We start from the raw sequence: 20,779 nt of genomic DNA on the forward strand, positions 1-20,779 counted from the left end.
CTTGTTCAGTGTCACTGATCTTTATAGCAGTTCGCCAATTAAAGCAAAAGTACAAGTTGTTTCTCAGTCACAGAGGTCTTTGACTGATGAAGAGTGACAGTTTAACCATAGTTGTTACAAATTAAGTTTCATGTATGAAATATACCCGTACATTACTTTAATATTGCCTATTCCTACCCACGGTACTTAAGTATTTCAAACATACTTATGTCTGCTAGATAGCAGATACTGTTAATTTTTATCACATCAGCACTATTCACCGTATGTTACAACAGAACTAGAAAGAAATCGCCAGCATTAACAAATATTCCAGAGAGTAACTAGAGGAGTACTGAAAATGGACAATGATGGTACACATCTCTTGTTATATACAATTTGCATATGATAAAAATGTTTTTCTTCAATAGAAAAGAACATGGTAATCAACACACCGATAGGATATATACATACAATGGATGCAATGAGATCTTCACGAGACACGTAAACAGATAGTTCAACGTCTGTCTAAATGCAAATGGTGTGTTGTTTTTTATTTCTTTTTTCATTTTCTTTTTTATTTTGTGGTATTCATCTACCAAAAATTAGGTATGCAAGTGTTGGAATTAGCGTCTCTTCTTCTTTCTCCAGCGTCATTTTGTTTTATCGTTATAACTTTTAAATAACAATAGTATAAAAGTGACCTATTTATGGTGCCAAATATCTTCAGGTGCAAATTTAATCCACATGCCACGCCTAGTCCCAGTCTTAGTGCTAAGCCCACATTGATTGGGAGTCGCTGTAGTAAATTCGGTGGAGGATTACAGAGACGACAATATACGAGTAGTATCACACAATACACCAATTCCAAGGACGATTACTATAAGTAGGCAAACGTAAGAAAGCGATTTACTTATGAAAGGGAGTCTTGTTTTGTTTTCCGTGCTGTAGATTGTTTATGTTAAGATTCCTGCTGGCTGAATTGGACAATTTCCGGCCTATTGCTGGGTACGTTTTTGTATGGTCCAGTTGAGACCTTATCGGTTTGTGTATGAAGAGGTCGGTGTGTCCTCTTTCACCTATCGTAACAAAGCTATGTTGACGAACTTTGTAAGTTTAACCAAATGGATAGATCGGTGTTTTCAGAGAAAGTGCTTCGTTTCTTCAACACATGTATTTCCATGTCATATAAACACGCTAAGCAGCTGTGCGACAATGTATAGAAAATGTGAATAATTAAATGGCTACTGCATACGGATGGATGCAGACGCTGAGAAGAGTGTACATTATACGTAAACCTACCGGTTCAATGCTCATACCCGAATTGACGTGAGGAACATAGGACGGTTTACGATTATCGTGTGTATTTGTACAATTTTGGTAGCTGTACACGGTGCTAGGTGCATACATTTACCACGTGGATTGGTGGATAACAAGCGAACCATTAAATGTTCTAACACATTTCATGACTATGGCTTTGCGTGAGAGTTAAAATTACAGGACAACTACACTGTTTTGTCTTTGGTTCACGGTAGGAACCTGTGTTAAGCTGCTATATACCAAGTGTTTGAACACATTTGTTATTTATTATTAAAACTTCTGTCCGCGGCCTACATTTATTCACCCGGCCTGGTGATATGAAAAGGGATGCTACTACACATTATGACATATGATGAGATTCTAAATATAAGTTGAGAAAATTAGACTGCGTTTTATCCTTGGATCTGCAATTCAATTCTTCTCGCTTAACAATGAAGGTCCTTAAGGCACAATTGATGTCGAACAGGTATGGTTGTTCTCGTAAAGTGTTTTCTGGCGTTCATAACATACATTTGTTTTGATTATTCTCTTCCTATATCGATTATTTAATAAGTAAAATCCTAGAACATCCGTGATCCAATGTGTTATTATGATAAAGATTATAAATGACATGTTGCAATTAAATGCTCGTTCAATTCGCCTGATATGTAATATTTTTGATTTGTATGTAGACTTTGGCTCACCATTATTGAGAAAGCTTGCTGATGACTGTTGAATGTTTTATGGTTGTTTGTCTATAAAGAAGTGTTGTATATTTCAATAAGCTAATATATTATTTCCTTCTTTTCATATTTCGAAATAAATTTACAAGTCAAACTCCGATAACTAGATTTAATGTATTACTCATTACCGTCTAATCTCTACATATATTCGTGTTTCCTTCTGCTGATCAGACATAAGGATTTTCTTGGTCCTTTTTTCTCTGTCTCATAAAAGAAACATAAATCTGGTTCTATTTTATGTTTCTGAAGTCTCTTCTTTCTTCACAATCTGTTTACTGTAATATTAATTCATGATTATTCATCTCATATATATTACTTTCCCAAAGAAATTCATCAGAATTAATTAATATAATTGTGGTTGATTCAGAAATGTATGACAGGCGGATGTCTGCTCACTAATGCAAACTCTGTGGTGTTGATTTAAAGTCATTTAGCATCGTTAAAATGCATTGTAGTGTGTCATTGACATAAGTTTTATTCTAATGCAGAATGATTTGTCATAAGATAAAGGTTTCCTAGATTGTGGAGGTGCATGTGAGAAATCGTCAATATTTAAACAGATTCTTGACACTTATCCAAGCTCCCCACAATATATTTAACAAGACTTCTATTGAAGATTAATGGTTAGAGATTTCTTATGAAATCACATTAAATTTGAAAGTGAAAGAGATGTTTATCAAAGTGTCTACAGAAGGTGAAAAATGTATAAGTTGAGATCTTACCAAGTGGGCCGTGTCTTCTGGACTGTCACCAGCGTGGTATGAATGTAAAGGTTTATTTTGATGTCGGGGTGCTATTGACAGAGTGCTGATATATGTGTGGGTGCCGTCTGTGGTATATGGACATATATAAGTGAATGGTAGGTCGAAGGTGTATGTTTTACTACACCCAGTCATGAGGATGGTTCTCGACTGTGTTTTCAGTGACGATTCAATAGATGGTTTATTTGATACACTGCCTGGTTTAAACTGGTAAGTGCCTATTTGTACCATGGATTTGAAATGGTTAAGTTTTAATAATTTTTTCTTATGTTGTCTTATAATATCTATGATTTTTGTTCTCATTCTTAAAATTTTTAACCATTTTTGTTACTTATCTTAAATTCGAATCAAAACTTGAGGTGTATTATTCTGTGACGTAATGACTGTTACAACGACTAAGGGTCGGCATTTTATTTGGGTTTTAATTTCTTGAGTATAAATGGATGCATATAAAACACTGATAGTTATGTAACTAATCTTGGTTCAAAATCATAGACAATCACTTTGGCTATGAATCACTTCGGTTTTTGTGGGGTGTTTGCGATTCTATTTCAAATGTATCGAATTTCGTGTAATCGACCAAACTATTTTGACCATTTTAAGTGAGCTTATATTTCATTAAATTGTAATGAGCTATCATATCGCTGATCAACAGCGGAGAAACAATATCTAAACCATCTAAAGTATGTTGACCTTGTAGTTAAGACAACCTTCTACGCTAACACCAGTCGCGACACTGATGGCTTAATATCACGCATTGAATGTTCTCATAGATATATTTTATCTTCAGTTGCAAATTTGACCCAAATATCATTCACTGGAAACTATCAAGTATTTTTCTTTATTTCGATTTGTATTCTAAAGTAAGAAAAGCTGAGGACTATAGAAAGACAATTAGCAAAGCACTTCTCAAAAACATATATCTCCTTCATGGAAAATGCCAAGAAGGCGGTGTGAACCTATTAACGTCATTTGCTTGTAAAGGCATTTCGGGCTATGGAAACATAGCACCAGATAGAATTTCATTGATAGCTTTTTGAAATCTTAGTACATGCGCAGTTCAATGTAGACACCTGACAGACAGTCTTGTTTTTGAAAAAAAAAACCCCTTCAACTGAACCTATAGAGATGACAAATTGATTAAAAATGCCCAGATCTTTTAATATGTAATGTATGTAAATTTGACTTGGAATATACTGTATATTAGAGGTAATATTAATAGCACCATACATGTGTAAGTAAACATTATTGTAATTGCTTACAACATTGAAAACAGCACCCTTTTTTACTTTGTAGCATTTGTATGTGTTAAGCTACATAATGATTAATACTACAGTTTGTTAGGTAACGATGTTTTAACGTTGATAGTCTACACGAATACTCTCAACTTCATTAACTCTGTACCTTTTTTTAAGTTTTGAGAGTTTGCATCTATTCTGGGAATTCATTCCTATAAAATGCTTTTGGTATTTATTAATGATTAGAGTGAATTTGACATGAGCATTGAGTAATGTATGAGTGTCGTAAAATAGTTTTTATTTTATATGTGATACAGATTGCTATTTGTTTTTTTCTATGTATTGTAAATAAAGTAAACATGAATGATATTTATAATAACTAATAAAAATAACAACTCAAAGAGTGGGTTATTGAATAGAAGTTGCTAAGTAAATACAAAGATTGGAATAGTTTAAAAGTGGAAAATACCTTCAAAATCCCATGGATCGAAAATTGAGACAAATATGAAATCAGAGAGGATATGATAATGTTCATAATCTGTGCATATGAACGTACAAAGTTGTTCCCAGTACGTTTGAGGTTTTTTCTTTTTTTTTTTTTTGTTTTTGTTTTTTGTTTTTTGTTTTTATTATTGTCCTGATTTTAAGCGAAGATGCATCAAGGAAACCCTGTTTCAGAAATGAATGGTTAAAGACGGCATAAAAACCTGATTTACATGAGCGTCCCGACGACTTCTTATTTCACAATGGACGAGATGGTGGTGATCACAATAGTAATATCTTGACATTTATCTCATCAAACAGTGGTTTCAATGGAGATAGTGAAAGTTGTTTTTTAAGAGGGAGGAATCAGATTTTGTTGTAGATACATTTCATGGGGATATGTTATTAAACAAAGTATTTCTTTCACTTTCACTACTGTGAACAACCACACTTTGCTTCAAACATAAATGGTACTTAATGTCACACAGTTGAGTACCTAATAGGTTTCGGCCCTTATTCTGAGTCATAATAAACAGTTTTACGCTCGAATTCCACCCTCCCACCATCTTAATAGATTAAGTTTGGTGCATCAATGTCACCTGGTAGAGATAGAAATACACGTTGGATCGTTGATTGCGTGTTATCAGGCTCCACTTCGCATCTTCTGTTGTAAACATGTATAGATTATAACTGACTGTTAAAAAGTGTTGTCTGTAGGAAGGTCCATAAATTAAAAACGATTGTTTACCTCCCATATATGAAATGTCGTGATTTTGTGCCGTAATCTAATACAAAAAATACGGTATGTCAGCTCGACCCGACAGCAAGCATTCGGACTTATTTTGTCAGATTGACAAGTTCTTTATTGCCGGGTCGAATTAGTTTCGCTCCATACATCTTGGAATAATAGCGTCTTCCATTATTTGAAAGTAACACCTGTCTACATCAGACACGGGTGACCACCAGGAGTGTGATGCTATCGGTGGCCTTGTTTCAAACGTTCTGTTGTACATACATATATCTTAATTATGACCATACGGCCATACTCTCCAGTATTCAATCATCATGAATGACAGGAGTGACAAACTTTTTTTGTCTGACAGTGAATTTGAAAAGACCATACTAGATATTCTCTACCCCGATATTGGCTTTAACTTCAGGTAAAGCATTGTATGTCTTGTTGTTAGCAATCACTAACTTCCATCATATGTAATCGATATTTGTATATTTCAGGACATCTGAAAAGAACAAGCATGCGAAGAAAGAAAACTCAAAGGATTCTAAGCGAAGGTCTGAACAAGATGGGCCACCGGATGACATCCAAGCTTTTTTTGGACATCCTCTTACTGCAGCTACGACCGCCATTAACGGCGAGGATAGTACTAATGCCTCGGCTGCAGCTCTCTTCCATGAATACATCAATCTACCCGCCATAGAAAAAAGTGAATTAAAAATCGGAGACAAAATCGATATTGAGAAGATGTCCCAGATTTACGAAGAGGCTGAAAGGTAAGTTATTTGATAATCGATTTCAGAGGCCGATGCATAGTTTGAATGGATTGTTATGCATGTAAGACCTATTTTAATTATACTAACAGGTTAATATCACCAATGCCCGATCGACCAGGAGACGTTAGACATCAGGGCATCTCATTCTTACCAACTATAATGGGTTAAGAATATCAAGTCCGTTTCCAGAATGGAGTTTGAATCTATTTAGATAATGATATTCGTGTGGGTTTTTTTCTGCCATATGAAATAAACTTGCCTGCAGAATGATGTGGTGTTTGTGCGTGGATGACATGACGTCACAATTCACAGTTCTCATGTTGGAAAATATTTTACTTTATCGCCCACCACTTGGAAAACGGTCGGTTGTATTGTTGGCGTGCATCTTTTCTTAAATTATTTAATGCAATGTTGACAGATTTATGACTCCATAAATATGCACCCTCCTCCTTTCTGTTTGACATGACTAGCTATTAATCTGTTTGTTTTCTTACATTTCGCTTGAAATTCTTTGCGCTTTTTTCCAATTTCACATTGTTTTTTTTATTCTAAATTTAACAATTCCAGGTGTAAGAGTGATAAACAGCATTTAAATGCTGAATACAAATGCAATATCTTTTTATTTTGGAGACTTCTGTTGAAAAGTAATGCCGTCGTTGTCTACCTTTGTCTTATTAACGTACACATATCTGTTATATCGAGCTAGCTGAATTAATTGTATTTGGGATTTGACCAAGTATAAACGTAATTTTGACTTGGAGTTGCATAGATATCGTGAGAAACTATACTTTTATGAATTCTAAATGGGATTTAATTTGCTTTTATAAAAAGGAAGTAACATGCGTTGTAACCTAATGATAATATATCAATTATTTGTCTATGTAGAAACCATGCGAACCATGCCACAGTCTGTAAACCAGAGGTTTACTGTATCGAAAGGTTATACACAGTAGTACACTGTACCGCTGTGTTTTGTATTTACCCGTAGGCTATATAACAACAGCCAGTACCTGTTGACAGCTATGCTAATTATTTAGCACCTCTTTGTAAAACGTATATGAGATTTATTAAATACTGTCCATAAAGCATGCCAACTTATTTCATTAGAAGCAGTTGATGTGCTATATTTAGCCCTGGACGAAAATATATGCTGTACTCAAAAGTAATATTATTGTATAAACGTCTGTTACGTAAATATATATGCTTTAAAAGTTAGTTTTACAAAGTAATAATAAATTGTATAAGATTAATATGGTTTAAATGTAGATTTCCCTCTGTTTTCTGAGTAACCACGCATGTGGTCTCCCTCCCACGAATGTTTCACAGGATTAGTTACTACAATGTGCTACAGTACAACAGAATTAGTAACAGTTTTTGTATGTGTGTAAAATCTATTAATAGCATTAAACTCCTCAGTTAAATGAAATCCACTAAACCCAATATATCACCAAATAAATCCAACAACTCGTACTGCAATCAATTTATTTAGTTAAAATATGAATGTGAAATTTATTGTGTTGACCAACATTTTTATTTGTCTTCGCTGAAACTGAAGACACCTGGTCCTATTTTCCTGGTGCATTTTACTCTTGGTCATATTTCGCTCTAATTTCCTCATTTTGGAAAAAACAAGATTTTGTTAAACTATTATTTTCTTGTATATGTATTGTTGAACCAGCTTATGATACTTTTGTATCGGTCAAGAATTTTGATTTGCAAGTCGGTGACAGTTGTACGACCACGCCATTATATCATACAAGTCAACAATACTTCCGGTAGCTCCTTACACCACATCCTTGTCATAACTAGGGAAACAGGTAGTATATACGCGATGAAGTGATATGAACATGTCTTTCTTACCTCAGTTTATCTTTCAACGAGCTTTTATTCATCAGATTGTCATCAATTGTCAAGAGCAATTGTATTTTATATAATACTATCGTCGTGGTCCTAGATAGATTCAGTTCTGATATTCAAATTTGAAGTTTTCCTGTATTTACATTTACATAAAACAATAAAAAATTACCTTGATATCTTTCATATCCCGCTAGCAATATGTATAGCTTAGCTATTAAACTCCCTTTGATATTCTGACTATATATGAGCTGCTATAGCGCTGTAGATATGTGACGTAAGCGTTGGTCAGAAGCCACGCAACATATATCAAAATTCAACACCAACAATAGCATATATGACTTTCAACATACACAGTAACAAAAGTTATTACAAATAATTGCATGGAATAGTAAACAGTATTATACCTAAGTGTCAACATTTTAATGTTTACAGTCAATGCTCTAATGACCAGTTAACGTTGAATCAGCATACAAATATGTTTCGCTTGCGTGATTTTCTATAAAACGTTAGGAATAATTAAATTCATCAGAAGTTCATGTGTTCATGTTTTTCTATATCTTATTACCTGTACAGATTTCTCAATTGTTTTATCTTTCTTGTTTGTTTTCACATTTTCATGAGGTGTTTGTAAAGGGAGACAACCTCGTGCATATCTTTCCATTGCCAACTTTGAATCGGCATTTGTTGGATCACCGTAGGTGTGTTCCCCGTGCGCTGTATATTAATCCAGTAATAAAGCTCCACGATTTGACATCATCATCAAAGCTCCTATAGTCAATATACAACTTTGATATTTAGGGAGAGGTCGGTGACACAGGATAGAACTTAAAAGTACAAACATGAGAGGGCAGTATAAGCCGTAGTGGCCACCTTTAGATACCCTTACTATTCATTGTCACTAATCTTTGAAGAATGAAGTGGATCAGTCGAGGCTTTGTCGATGGTCTCCAAAGGTGTGTACAGACTCCTAGCATGGCTCAATAGCTTTGTAATGTTTATACCGTGTGTCAATAATCAATTTCTTACATCTATCTACAAACACATTTTTTACATCATTTAGTATTCTGCGAAATGAGATATTTAGTAATACCTCGTAAAATACCATTGATGTGTCACGAGTTATACAGAATATATATAACATTTTTGGTAGGTATAAATTTATTTCACGGCTTAGACTTATTAATCCCATATTTCAGAAGTATTACAAAATACAGGTATATTTCATGGGTGTGACATAATACAGGTATACATGTATTTCACGGGTATGACATGATACAGGTATACGTGTATTTCACGGGTGTGACATGACACAGGTATACAAATATTTCATGGGTATGATTGAAAATACATTTTACTTGTTTGTATGGTAGACAAAGGTCAATGTACTTACATTTCAGAAATGTCTTCAGTTGGCATATTACAGCTACAATTTACAACCAAAGTTGATTAAAGATGTGTTTCAAGAGTAAATATCATGTCTTATGAAAGAAGTAGACTTTTTACGGTGAACAGTAGTTATATTTTGTTTATGAAAAGTACGGGATGATAGGGTAATCAAAAAGGCCACACATTTGTATGTGTCATTTTGAATGAGCTATTTCTGTTCCTTCGATCAGGAAAGTAATGTGTTTCTGTGAATTCTTATCATTGGATCAGCTCTTCACTAGTAAAACTCATAAGTAAGTGTTAATGATCTAGAGAAAAAGTTCGACAGAGAGTAATTACATGATAATATAGTGTGAAACGTGTTTTGTGTTGTTTGGTTATTGTTGTAGTTATTTCGGTTATTGTTGTAGTTAATTCGGTTATTGCTGTAGTTATTTCGGTTATTGTGGTAGTTATTTCGGTTATTGTTGTAGCTATTTCGGTTATTGTGGTAGTTATTTCGGTTATTATTTTAGTTATTTCGGTTATTGTTTTAGTTATTTCGGTTATTGTGGTAGTTAATTCGGTTACTGTGGTAGTTATTTCGGTTATTGTTGTAGTTATTTCGGTTATTGTTGTAGCTATTTCGATTATTGTGGTAGTTATTTCGGTTATTGTGGTAGTTATTTCGGTTATTATTGTAGCTATTTCGGTTATTGTGGTAGTTATTTTGGTTATTGTGGTAGTTATTTAGGTTGTTGTTGTATCTATTTTGGTTATTGTGGTAGTTATTTCGGTTATTGTGGTAGCTATTTCGGTTATTGTTGTAGTTATTGCGGTCATTGTGGTAGTTATTTCGGTTATTGTTGTATCTATTTTGGTTATTGTTGTAGTTATTTCGGTTATTGTTGTAGTTATTTCGAATACTGCTTCACTAAATACCTTGGTTACGGTATACTACTTTAATTCTTCTTTGAACATTAGAGCTGCGTATATGATGCCAGATTTACTGATTTCTGTGGGACATCTGATACCTTCGACAATGATCTATTTCTATGAGGGGTCTAAACGCTTCCCTAATTATTCGTCTTTGCGTTAATATCTATCTATTATGAAAAGGGGAAAATATTGCAAATAATGTACTAGGTTACTGCAAACACAAAATGTTTGTTTTCGTCATTTATACAATTTATACTCTGGTTTCATCTACATAAAAGTCACGTGCATTGGCCCGACATGGTTACGTGCACGCATTGAAGGTCAGGTCACGTTGCAGTGAGCACATGATATCGTTAGCTTATCAGTTACGTTAATCAGTATAGGTGGGATGTCTAATACATAACAATACATACTTATTTATTAAAGGCAATGTTGTAAATATTAATATTACACCGGCCTTTTTATCTTCTGCTTCTTTAATATAGTGTCCTGTATTGTGTGACTGATGAGTTCGTTTCGCGTCTTTTTTCTAACCAGTTTCAAATTTACATTTACCTGTCCCTGTTATCTAGCTTTACATCTAGACTGCATGCAACTATATCGCGAAGTTATGTCTAGTGATAATAGTGTTATATCTAGTCAATGCTATCTCAAATTTTCATCTTTTACTGTCATTTTCATACAAACAGAATCTCATGACGAAGTTCTTGTCAACCGTATGTTCCATATTATAGCTTAGGTTGACGTAAGGAGATTTAGAGTTCGTTTACGGATATTGGCTAAGTGGTTATTATGTGAATAGTGATATAAGATTACAGTAGAAGGGTTAAGATGTTTCTCTTGCTTATTACCTGGAAATTTTGACAACGATCCTCCACAGTATCTAGTGCTAGAATGTCTGCCAGCCATGTGTTTGAACAGTCACGTGATTTATGAGTTGGTTGGCTGTGTTGTAGACGTACAGCTATGAATAGTCTATCTGATACGGAATAATCCACTGTAAAAGGAGAATCTCCGTGACATGACTGTAATATTATTAATTATCTATATCTGATCCTCGCGTATGTCCCTCATTGTTACGGATTCTGAGGCAGTAAATCATCAACGTACGTAAACCGAAGTCAGCATATTTCTGAGGCAGATTTGACAAGAAATATTGCTTCCAAACTGGGCATCCCAGGCAAATGAATGGTAAAAATGCGACTTAAATGAGGCATTGTGTACTAACAGTCAGATGAAAAACTCGACCTGAAATCGCTGAAGTATGTTGACATACTATCGTCAGTCTGAACGTATATACTTTATTTATCTTGAGAATTTTACTTTTTTATCCAAATTATCTTTTGATTTTACATTTTTTAAATGGAAATAATGAGACTCGACAATCTCTTCGATATATCTTTATATATATATATCTTTATCGTCTTGCTTCCTTCGGTGTGTCCATCACATGTTGTAAAGACCATGGGTTAATACCCATTGCACAGTCAGTGCATGTTTTCAGACGCCGATGTTTCGAGGCCAGCACGATGGTGGAGGGACATTAAAAGTTTTCCCCAATGTGTACGGTCGTCCGAAATTCGTCTGATATGCTGGTTTTTGTTTGTTTCTTTGTAACTCTGTAGTGCTTAAAACGTCACATGTGTATCAATATTGAGCAATACTAAGTTGATGAGTTATTCACAAGTCATTGTGACCTATATTATCGATTTGGTCGGACTTTTCGTTCACTTTGGTTACACTGAACATTAGGGTTAGACTTATTTTTGTCTGTTTTTTGGAACTGTGTACTTTCCAGTCTAGATACTTCACATGTGCATCCATCTTATTATGGTGTTGAAGATTTCGGTTGTAATGTTTGCTCATATTTTTGCGATATGCGATATCATTGGATAATAAGGAATAACAGGTTCCTTGTGTGATATGAGATGTTACTGAATAATAACGGGTTCCTTGTGGGATATCAGATGTTACTGAATAATACCGGGTTCCTTGTGTGATATGAGATGTTACTGAATAATAACGGGTTCCTTGTGGGATATCAGATGTTACTGAATAATAACGGGTTCCTTGTGGGATATCAGATGTTACTGAATAATACCGGGTTCCTTGTGGGATATCAGATGTTACTGAATAATAATGGGTTCCTTGTGGGATATCAGATGTTACTGAATAATAACGGGTTCCTTGTGGGATATCAGATGTTACTGAATAATACCGGGTTCCTTGTGTGATATGAGATGTTACTGAATAATACCGGGTTCCTTGTGTGATATGAGATGTTACTGAATAATAATGGGTTCCTTGTGGGATATCAGATGTTACTGAATAATACCGGGTTCCTTGTGGGATATCAGATGTTACTGAATAGTAACGGATTCCTTGTGGGATATGAGATGTTACTGAATAATAACGGGTTCCTTGTGGGGTACGAGATGTTACTGAATAATACCGGGTTCCTTGTGGGATATCAGATGTTACTGAATAATAACGGGTTCCTTGTGGGATATCAGATGTTACTGAATAATAACGGGTTCCTTGTGGGATATCAGATGTTACTGTATAATAACGGGTTCCTTGTGGAAGAGGATGTCATAATGTTTGCTGTTTGTCATTATTGTTGGTATTCACGTAACCACGGTTGTTATTTTGAAGACGTAACCTAAGTTTAATTGATATAGCTTTAAAAGAAGAAGTTTTCCCTCCCGAAACACCTGATGTTGTTTACCTTGAACTTTTTCATGGTCTCAGTGGAAATATTTCATTCCTTGTATTCTCGTTTGATCTGTTTTGAGTTGGAATTGTGGCTTTAATAGCGCGCTTTTATATACATGTTTTTTTATCATTATTCATTTTCTTCGTCAAGATAAGCTCACGTTTCATTTGTACGAATACTACATCCTACTCGTATTTACATCGTAAGTTTCTGATGGCGACTTTGGGGTCAATTACAGTGTTCATGATGTCCATTACTCTGTAGCCATGGGTTCAGTAAGCAGAGAAAATGATTCAGTGGTATTTTGTAATGTTCAGTGCTATACAGTGTCCTCATACTGGGGGTCATGACCTTTCGTCGCTGTAGAGCACGATCATTCTCCCATTCTTAGACTTGTTTGCCCTAAACTGTTTAACATGCTAATTCATTGAGCAATATCACAATTTCGCAACAACTCTAATATGACGGGGTTTTTTTTAAATCACGCCATAACTTTTAGCCTGTGTAATAATATTTAAAGAAAAGGTTGGGTGTCGAATAGAAAGCAGAAAACATCAAAGCGATTTTAAGTCACAAATTAAAATCCCCTTTCTTCCATGGATGCTCGGAGACATCATTTTTAGTGGTGCGTATGGTTTCAGCTGAGAGGCATATATGACTTCAATTGCTTCGTCGCGTCACGCCATCTCTCAACATTTTTCAGTGTTTGTGAAAAAAGAAGTATTTCATAGTAGAATTGACTGTAGATAGAGTGATATATCGTTTAGCTTTACCTCGCCTCCCTCTCTAACGACTTTGACCCGATAGCATAGCTGTTCAATGACAGACAGCTTTGTAGTGTAAACCAAGAAAACAGCAATGACCTTCTACCTGGTTATTTAGTCCAACAACAACTCTTTCTTAATCATTGTCGTTCTGCACACAAGATGAGCAGAAGATAAGGTAGCTTATCTTTACCCAAACATGTCAATTCTGTTTTTATATCTGTTTTTGGAAAGTTTGAACAATCTTATCTGATGTTCTTGTAAATTATATCGTTGTCTATGGTATTAATTACTCTAGAGATTTGTACTAAATACATTCTTTGTAATCGTGACTATTTCCTCTCTAAATATCCTTGTAGAATCGATTATGTTTGGAGCTATGACCAAAAAGCGTGTACAATGAACACTGCGGATGACGCTAATACTTGACCTTTCAAAAGGTGGATTGTGTCTTTTCATACCTTTTCAAATAAATAAAAATGCGTTTATTTCAAGTTGTAGAGCATGACGGGAGACACGAATTTTATATAGTTGTCGATTTTAAGCGTCCATTAGTAAATACGTACCCGACACTTATTGATGAAGCTTCTGTTTGGAAACAGCTTCCGTTGCCGACACAGGTGTTGATTTTCTGACAGGTAAAGGACACCATCGTTCCCCCCATTCCCAACCTTATCAGCGGTCCCTATAGTGTATTGCGGAGGTTTAAATCAACAACATTATCTAGATTTTAGTGTCAGCGAAGCGGAACGGACATTTCCGCGTCCGTTGCAAAGCTCTGGTGGACAACATGGCTGCTTGTATGTGTTAAATATGAACACATGTGCAGCAAAATCGTACAAGTAAGCAAATCTGAGGATACATTGTTGAATATTTTACCTGTTGTGCGGCACATACACATTGTGTTAACCTGGACATTAATCACACGCGGCATTATAATATATCGTGCTCTAGTTCCATCGTCTGGGTCTTTTAAACGTTCTGTCGGAATTTCAACCGCTTGTCTGATACACTCATGCTTTACGGAGGTAAGGAAATTGAGATCATTTTATACATGTATTTGACAGAAAATGTGTACAATTATGTACAACATAACTTTAAAGTTAATTTCAGGGTAAAGTTCACTTTATTTCAACAGTATATTCATATATGCATTGAAAAAAATCCATAATGATGTCTTAGGTCACTACGAAACGACTTTCAAACAAAAACAGAGAGATGCGTGCACTCATTATATACATGTATGCGACCCATGCATGTAACATACACGTATGAATTATGAAATATGGATTTACTTATAGCGAGTGAATGTATGATTATATTGCTGACAATGCTGTTTACGTCTTTTTATTTGTAACAAAACTTTGTTTTTTCTTATTCACTTTTCAGCAAAAATGCTCCTTATGAACACGGTATATCCATAACCTCGATCAAAAGATCTGTCTATTCATTGGACATGAAAACAAATGCTTTTATCAGACATGTAGAGATACATACTGGGTATTGATCCGTACTTTGTTGAATCATCAATGAGCTCTAGCATTTGTGTTGGTCTGTTGATGGACTCTGGTCATTCCGTTGATTCAGTGATGAGCTCTGGTCATTCTGTTGATTCAGTGATGAGCATTGGTCATTCCGTTGATTCAGTGATGACCTCTGGTCATTCTGTTGATTCAGTGATGAGCTCTGGTCATTCTGTTGATTCAGTGATGCGCTCTGGTCATTCAGTTGATTCAGTGATGTGCTCTGGTCATTCAGTTGATTCAGTGATGAGCTCTGGTCATTCTGTTGATTTAATGATGAGCTCTGGTCATTCTGTTGATTTAATGATGAGCTCTGGTCATTCTGTTGATTTAATGATGAGCTCTGGTCATTCTGTTGATTCAGTGATGAGCTCTGGTCATTCCGTTGATTAAGTGATGAGCTCTGGTCATTCCGTTGATTTAATGATGAGCTCTGGTCATTCTGTTGATTTAATGATGAGCTCTGGTCATTCTGTTGATTCAGTGATGAGCTCTGGTCATTCCGTTGATTAAGTGATGAGCTCTGGTCATTCCGTTGATTTAATGATGAGCTCTGGTCATTCCGTTGATTAAGTGATGAGCTCTGATCATTCCGTTGATTTAATGATGAGCTCTGGTCATTCAGTAGATTCAGTGATGAGTTCTGGTCATTCTGTTGATTCAGTGATGCGCTCTGGTCATTCAGTTGATTCAGTGATGAGCTCTGGTCATTCTGTTGATTCAGTGATGACCTCTGGTCATTCTGTTGATTCAGTGATGCGCTCTGGTCATTCCGTTGATTAAGTGATGAGCTCTGGTCATTCCGTTGATTTAATGATGAGCTCTGGTCGTTCTGTTGATTCAGTGATGACCTCTGGTCATTCCGTTGATTAAGTGATGAGCTCTGGTCATTCTGTTGATTCAGTGATGACCTCTGGTCATTCCGTTGATTCAGTGATGAGCTCTGGTCATTCCGTTGATTCAGTGATGCGCTCTGGTCATTCAGTTGATTCAGTGATGAGCTCTAGTCATTCCGTTGATTCAGTGATGACCTCTGGTCATTCTGTTGATTCAGTGATGAGCATTGGTCATTCCGTTGATTCAGTGATGACCTCTGGTCATTCTGTTGATTCAGTGATGAGCTCTGGTCATTCTGTTGATTCAGTGATGCGCTCTGGTCATTCAGTTGATTCAGTGATGTGCTCTGGTCATTCAGTTGATTCAGTGATGAGCTCTGGTCATTCTGTTGATTTAATGATGAGCTCTGGTCATTCTGTTGATTTAATGATGAGCTCTGGTCATTCTGTTGATTTAATGATGAGCTCTGGTCATTCTGTTGATTCAGTGATGAGCTCTGGTCATTCCGTTGATTAAGTGATGAGCTCTGGTCATTCCGTTGATTTAATGATGAGCTCTGGTCATTCTGTTGATTTAATGATGAGCTCTGGTCATTCTGTTGATTCAGTGATGAGCTCTGGTCATTCCGTTGATTAAGTGATGAGCTCTGGTCATTCCGTTGATTTAATGATGAGCTCTGGTCATTCCGTTGATTAAGTGATGAGCTCTGATCATTCCGTTGATTTAATGATGAGCTCTGGTCATTCAGTAGATTCAGTGATGAGTTCTGGTCATTCTGTTGATTCAGTGATGCGCTCTGGTCATTCAGTTGATTCAGTGATGAGCTCTGGTCATTCTGTTGATTCAGTGATGACCTCTGGTCATTCTGTTGATTCAGTGATGCGCTCTGGTCATTCCGTTGATTAAGTGATGAGCTCTGGTCATTCCGTTGATTTAATGATGAGCTCTGGTCGTTCTGTTGATTCAGTGATGACCTCTGGTCATTCCGTTGATTAAGTGATGAGCTCTGGTCATTCTGTTGATTCAGTGATGACCTCTGGTCATTCCGTTGATTCAGTGATGAGCTCTGGTCATTCCGTTGATTCAGTGATGCGCTCTGGTCATTCAGTTGATTCAGTGATGAGCTCTAGTCATTCCGTTGATTCAGTGATGACCTCTGGTCATTCAGTTGATTCAGTGATGAGCTCTGGTCATTCTGTTGATTCAGTGATGCGCTCTGGTCATTCGGTTGATTCAGTGATGTGCTCTGGTCATTCTGTTGATTCAGTGATGCGCTCTGGTCATTCCGTTGATTCAGTGATGCGCTCTGGTCATTCCGTTGATTCAGTGATGCGCTCTGGTCATTCTGTTGATTCAGTGATGCGCTCTGGTCATTCTGTTGATTCAGTGATGCGCTCTGGTCATTCTGTTGATTCAGTGATGAGCTCTGGTCATTCCGTTGATTCAGTGATGAGCTCTGGTCATTCTGTTGATTTAATGATGAGCTCTGGTCATTCTGTTGATTTAATGATGAGCTCTGGTCATTCTGTTGATTTAATGATGAGCTCTGGTCATTCTGTTGATTCAGTGATGAGCTCTGGTCATTCCGTTGATTAAGTGATGAGCTCTGGTCATTCCGTTGATTTAATGATGAGCTCTGGTCATTCTGTTGATTTAATGATGAGCTCTGGTCATTCTGTTGATTCAGTGATGAGCTCTGGTCATTCCGTTGATTTAATGATGAGCTCTGGTCATTCAGTAGATTCAGTGATGAGTTCTGGTCATTCTGTTGATTCAGTGATGCGCTCTGGTCATTCAGTTGATTCAGTGATGAGCTCTGGTCATTCTGTTGATTCAGTGATGACCTCTGGTCATTCCGTTGATTAAGTGATGAGCTCTGGTCATTCAGTTGATTTAATGATGAGCTCTGGTCATTCTGTTGATTCAGTGATGACCTCTGGTCATTCCGTTGATTCAGTGATGAGCTCTGGTCATTCCGTTGATTCAGTGATGCGCTCTGGTCATTCAGTTGATTCAGTGATGAGCTCTAGTCATTCCGTTGATTCAGTGATGACCTCTGGTCATTCAGTTGATTCAGTGATGAGCTCTGGTCATTCTGTTGATTCAGTGATGCGCTCTGGTCATTCGGTTGATTCAGTGATGAGCTCTGGTCATTCTGTTGATTCAGTGATGCGCTCTGGTCATTCTGTTGATTCAGTGATGCGCTCTGGTCATTCCGTTGATTCAGTGATGCGCTCTGGTCATTCTGTTGATTCAGTGATGAGCTCTGGTCATTCAGTTGATTCAGTGATGAGCTCTGGTCATTCTGTTGATTCAGTGATGCGCTCTGGTCATTCTGTTGATTCAGTGATGCGCTCTGGTCATTCTGTTGATTCAGTGATGCGCTCTGGTCATTCTGTTGATTCAGTGATGAGCTCTGGTCATTCCGTTGATTCAGTGATGCGCTCTGGTCATTCCGTTGATTCAGTGATGAGCTCTAGTCATTATGTTGATTCAGTGATGTGCTCTGGTCATTCCGTTGATTCAGTGATGAGCTCTGGTCATTCCGTTGATTTAATGATGAGCTATGGTCATTCTGTTGATTCAGTGATGAGCTCTGGTCATTCAGTTGATTCAGTGATGAGCTCTGGTCATTCTGTTGATTCAGTGATGCGCTCTGGTCATTCAGTTGATTCAGTGATGAGCTCTGGTCATTCTGTTGATTCAGTGATGAGCTCTGGTCATTCCGTTGATTCAGTGATGACCTCTGGTCATTCCGTTGATTCAGTGATGACCTCTGGTCATTCCGTTGATTCAGTGATGAGCTCTGGTCATTCCGTTGATTTAATGATGAGCTCTGGTCATTCCGTTGATTCAGTGATGACCTCTGGTCATTCTGTTGATTCAGTGATGAGCTCTGGTCATTCAGTTGATTCAGTGATGAGCTCTAGTCATTATGTTGATTCAGTGATGAGCTCTGGTCATTCCGTTGATTCAGTAATGGGCTGTGGTGGTCATTCTGTCGATTTCCGTCCTAAATAGGTACTTATCATACTCACTATATATCCGACTCGATGACGTACTCATACTCACTATATATACGTCTCGATAACGTACTCATCATACTTACTATATATCCGTCTCGATGATGTTCTCATCATACTCACCATATATCCGTCTCCATGACGTACTCATCATACTCACTATATATCCGTCTCAATGACGTACTCATCATACTCACTATATATCCGTCTCAATGACGTACTCATCATACTCACTATATATCCGTCTGGATGACGTACTCATCATACCCACTTTATATCCGTCCCAATTGCCTTATCACTACACTCACTCAATTTTGTCCCCATTAGTAATCTATACACAATCTAGATTTCCGTCCCCATTAAGTAATCACCATATCCACTTAGTATCCAAACCCATTACGGATTCCCCATGCCCACGCGGTATCCATCCCCATGACGGATTCCCCATGCCCACGCGGTATCCATCCCCATGAAGGATTCCCCCATACCCACGCGGTATCCAAACCCATTACGGATACTCACAAATACTATTCTTTATACAATGCACTTTGTTTCTAAAAATAAAGATACCCACCCCTTTACACTTGTGCCTGTGTGTGATAGTTGACGCTGACAGCAAGAATGGCGTCTAACGCCCAACTAATTACCAATATCTGATCATCTGTCTACTCTGGGGTAAGAGGATCCTCCTCCACTTGCGAGGTCATTGGTACGTGTAGTATCGGGACAGTCACTTCGGTCCCCAGTTGATGAACTCTCGTATGGGTACAACCCTTCAACACAAGGCTTCATTGTGAAGTAAATAGTACCGATCGTGATGCATGGATATAGTTATGCGATACACAGAATAATTTATTGTGAAAGAACACTAATAAGTATATCGAGGGTGTCCTTGATATATCACCACATGACTTCGTCTCGGTTTAGGATCGGTGGGGTCAGCAACCGAGAGCCATTAATAAAATATAAACTTAATTTATTTTACATCTATTGCAAAACAAGCTATCAGCTTATATTAATCATTCTTGTTGGTCCGGATAGAAGTGCGCGAGGGGTCTTACTGTGGGAGAAAACTAAGGTGCTCAGGGAAAACTGGCTAGCGTTGTCGGACAGGTGTCTCCATACCATTTCGCGTCCGTTCCGGGAATTGAACCCCGGATGTCTACGTTAAAAACGAGTGCGTTATCATTGCGCCAACCGACCACCTAAAGCAACTTTTTACCATAAATATGTGTGTTTCCATGGCAATCGATAAGCTAAAATGCACACGTAATGACACATTTACGAGTTTGTTTGCTGTGAAATGAATACCCATAACATTTTTAAGTAAGTCATCTAGTAACAGAGCAAAAGACATTTCAGTTCAAACGGACGGTTTACAATCATGTGACACTATATAAAAAGCTTCTAGATATAAACAGAAAATAAAGTTGGTAATGGAACATTTTTTGTTTCAATCAAATACTTTCAATTAAGTTTCTCGGGGGTTTTCGAACGGGTCGTCCCTGAACCAATCATATTGATCTTTCAATATCAAGGGGCTGCAGTGGTTAAGGTGTCTGATTGGCTTTATTACCTCTGGGTCGCGGGTCTGAGGCCGACGTGGGGCAGGTTGGTGACCGGCTTTCCTCCACCACTAAACCCTGGCTAGTCCTTAAATTACCATGGCTGTAAATAAGACAATAAACAATAAACATGGAGATTCATTTCCTTCGCTAGAAAACTAATATGCAAGCTACAAAATTA

At 36.9% G+C, this 20,779-nt stretch overlaps 1 protein-coding gene across 1 annotated transcript in view; it reads left to right on the forward strand.

Moving 5' to 3' along the window:
- Window positions 1-1,727: 1,727 nt before the first annotated feature.
- Window positions 1,728-20,779, forward strand: part of LOC132553472 (grainyhead-like protein 1 homolog) — a 33,000-nt gene continuing 13,948 nt past the window's right edge. The window contains exons 1-3 of the mRNA XM_060217722.1: window positions 1,728-1,762; window positions 2,942-2,989; window positions 5,734-6,009. Coding sequence (XP_060073705.1) covers window positions 1,728-1,762; window positions 2,942-2,989; window positions 5,734-6,009 — 359 coding nt within the window. The remainder of the gene's footprint in view (window positions 1,763-2,941; window positions 2,990-5,733; window positions 6,010-20,779) is intronic.

The sequence above is a fragment of the Ylistrum balloti genome, unplaced genomic scaffold (genome assembly GCF_031769215.1).
Source record: "Ylistrum balloti isolate Yb309-2 unplaced genomic scaffold, AGI_CSIRO_Ybal_v1 Utg370330, whole genome shotgun sequence".
Classification (NCBI taxonomy): domain Eukaryota; kingdom Metazoa; phylum Mollusca; class Bivalvia; order Pectinida; family Pectinidae; genus Ylistrum; species Ylistrum balloti.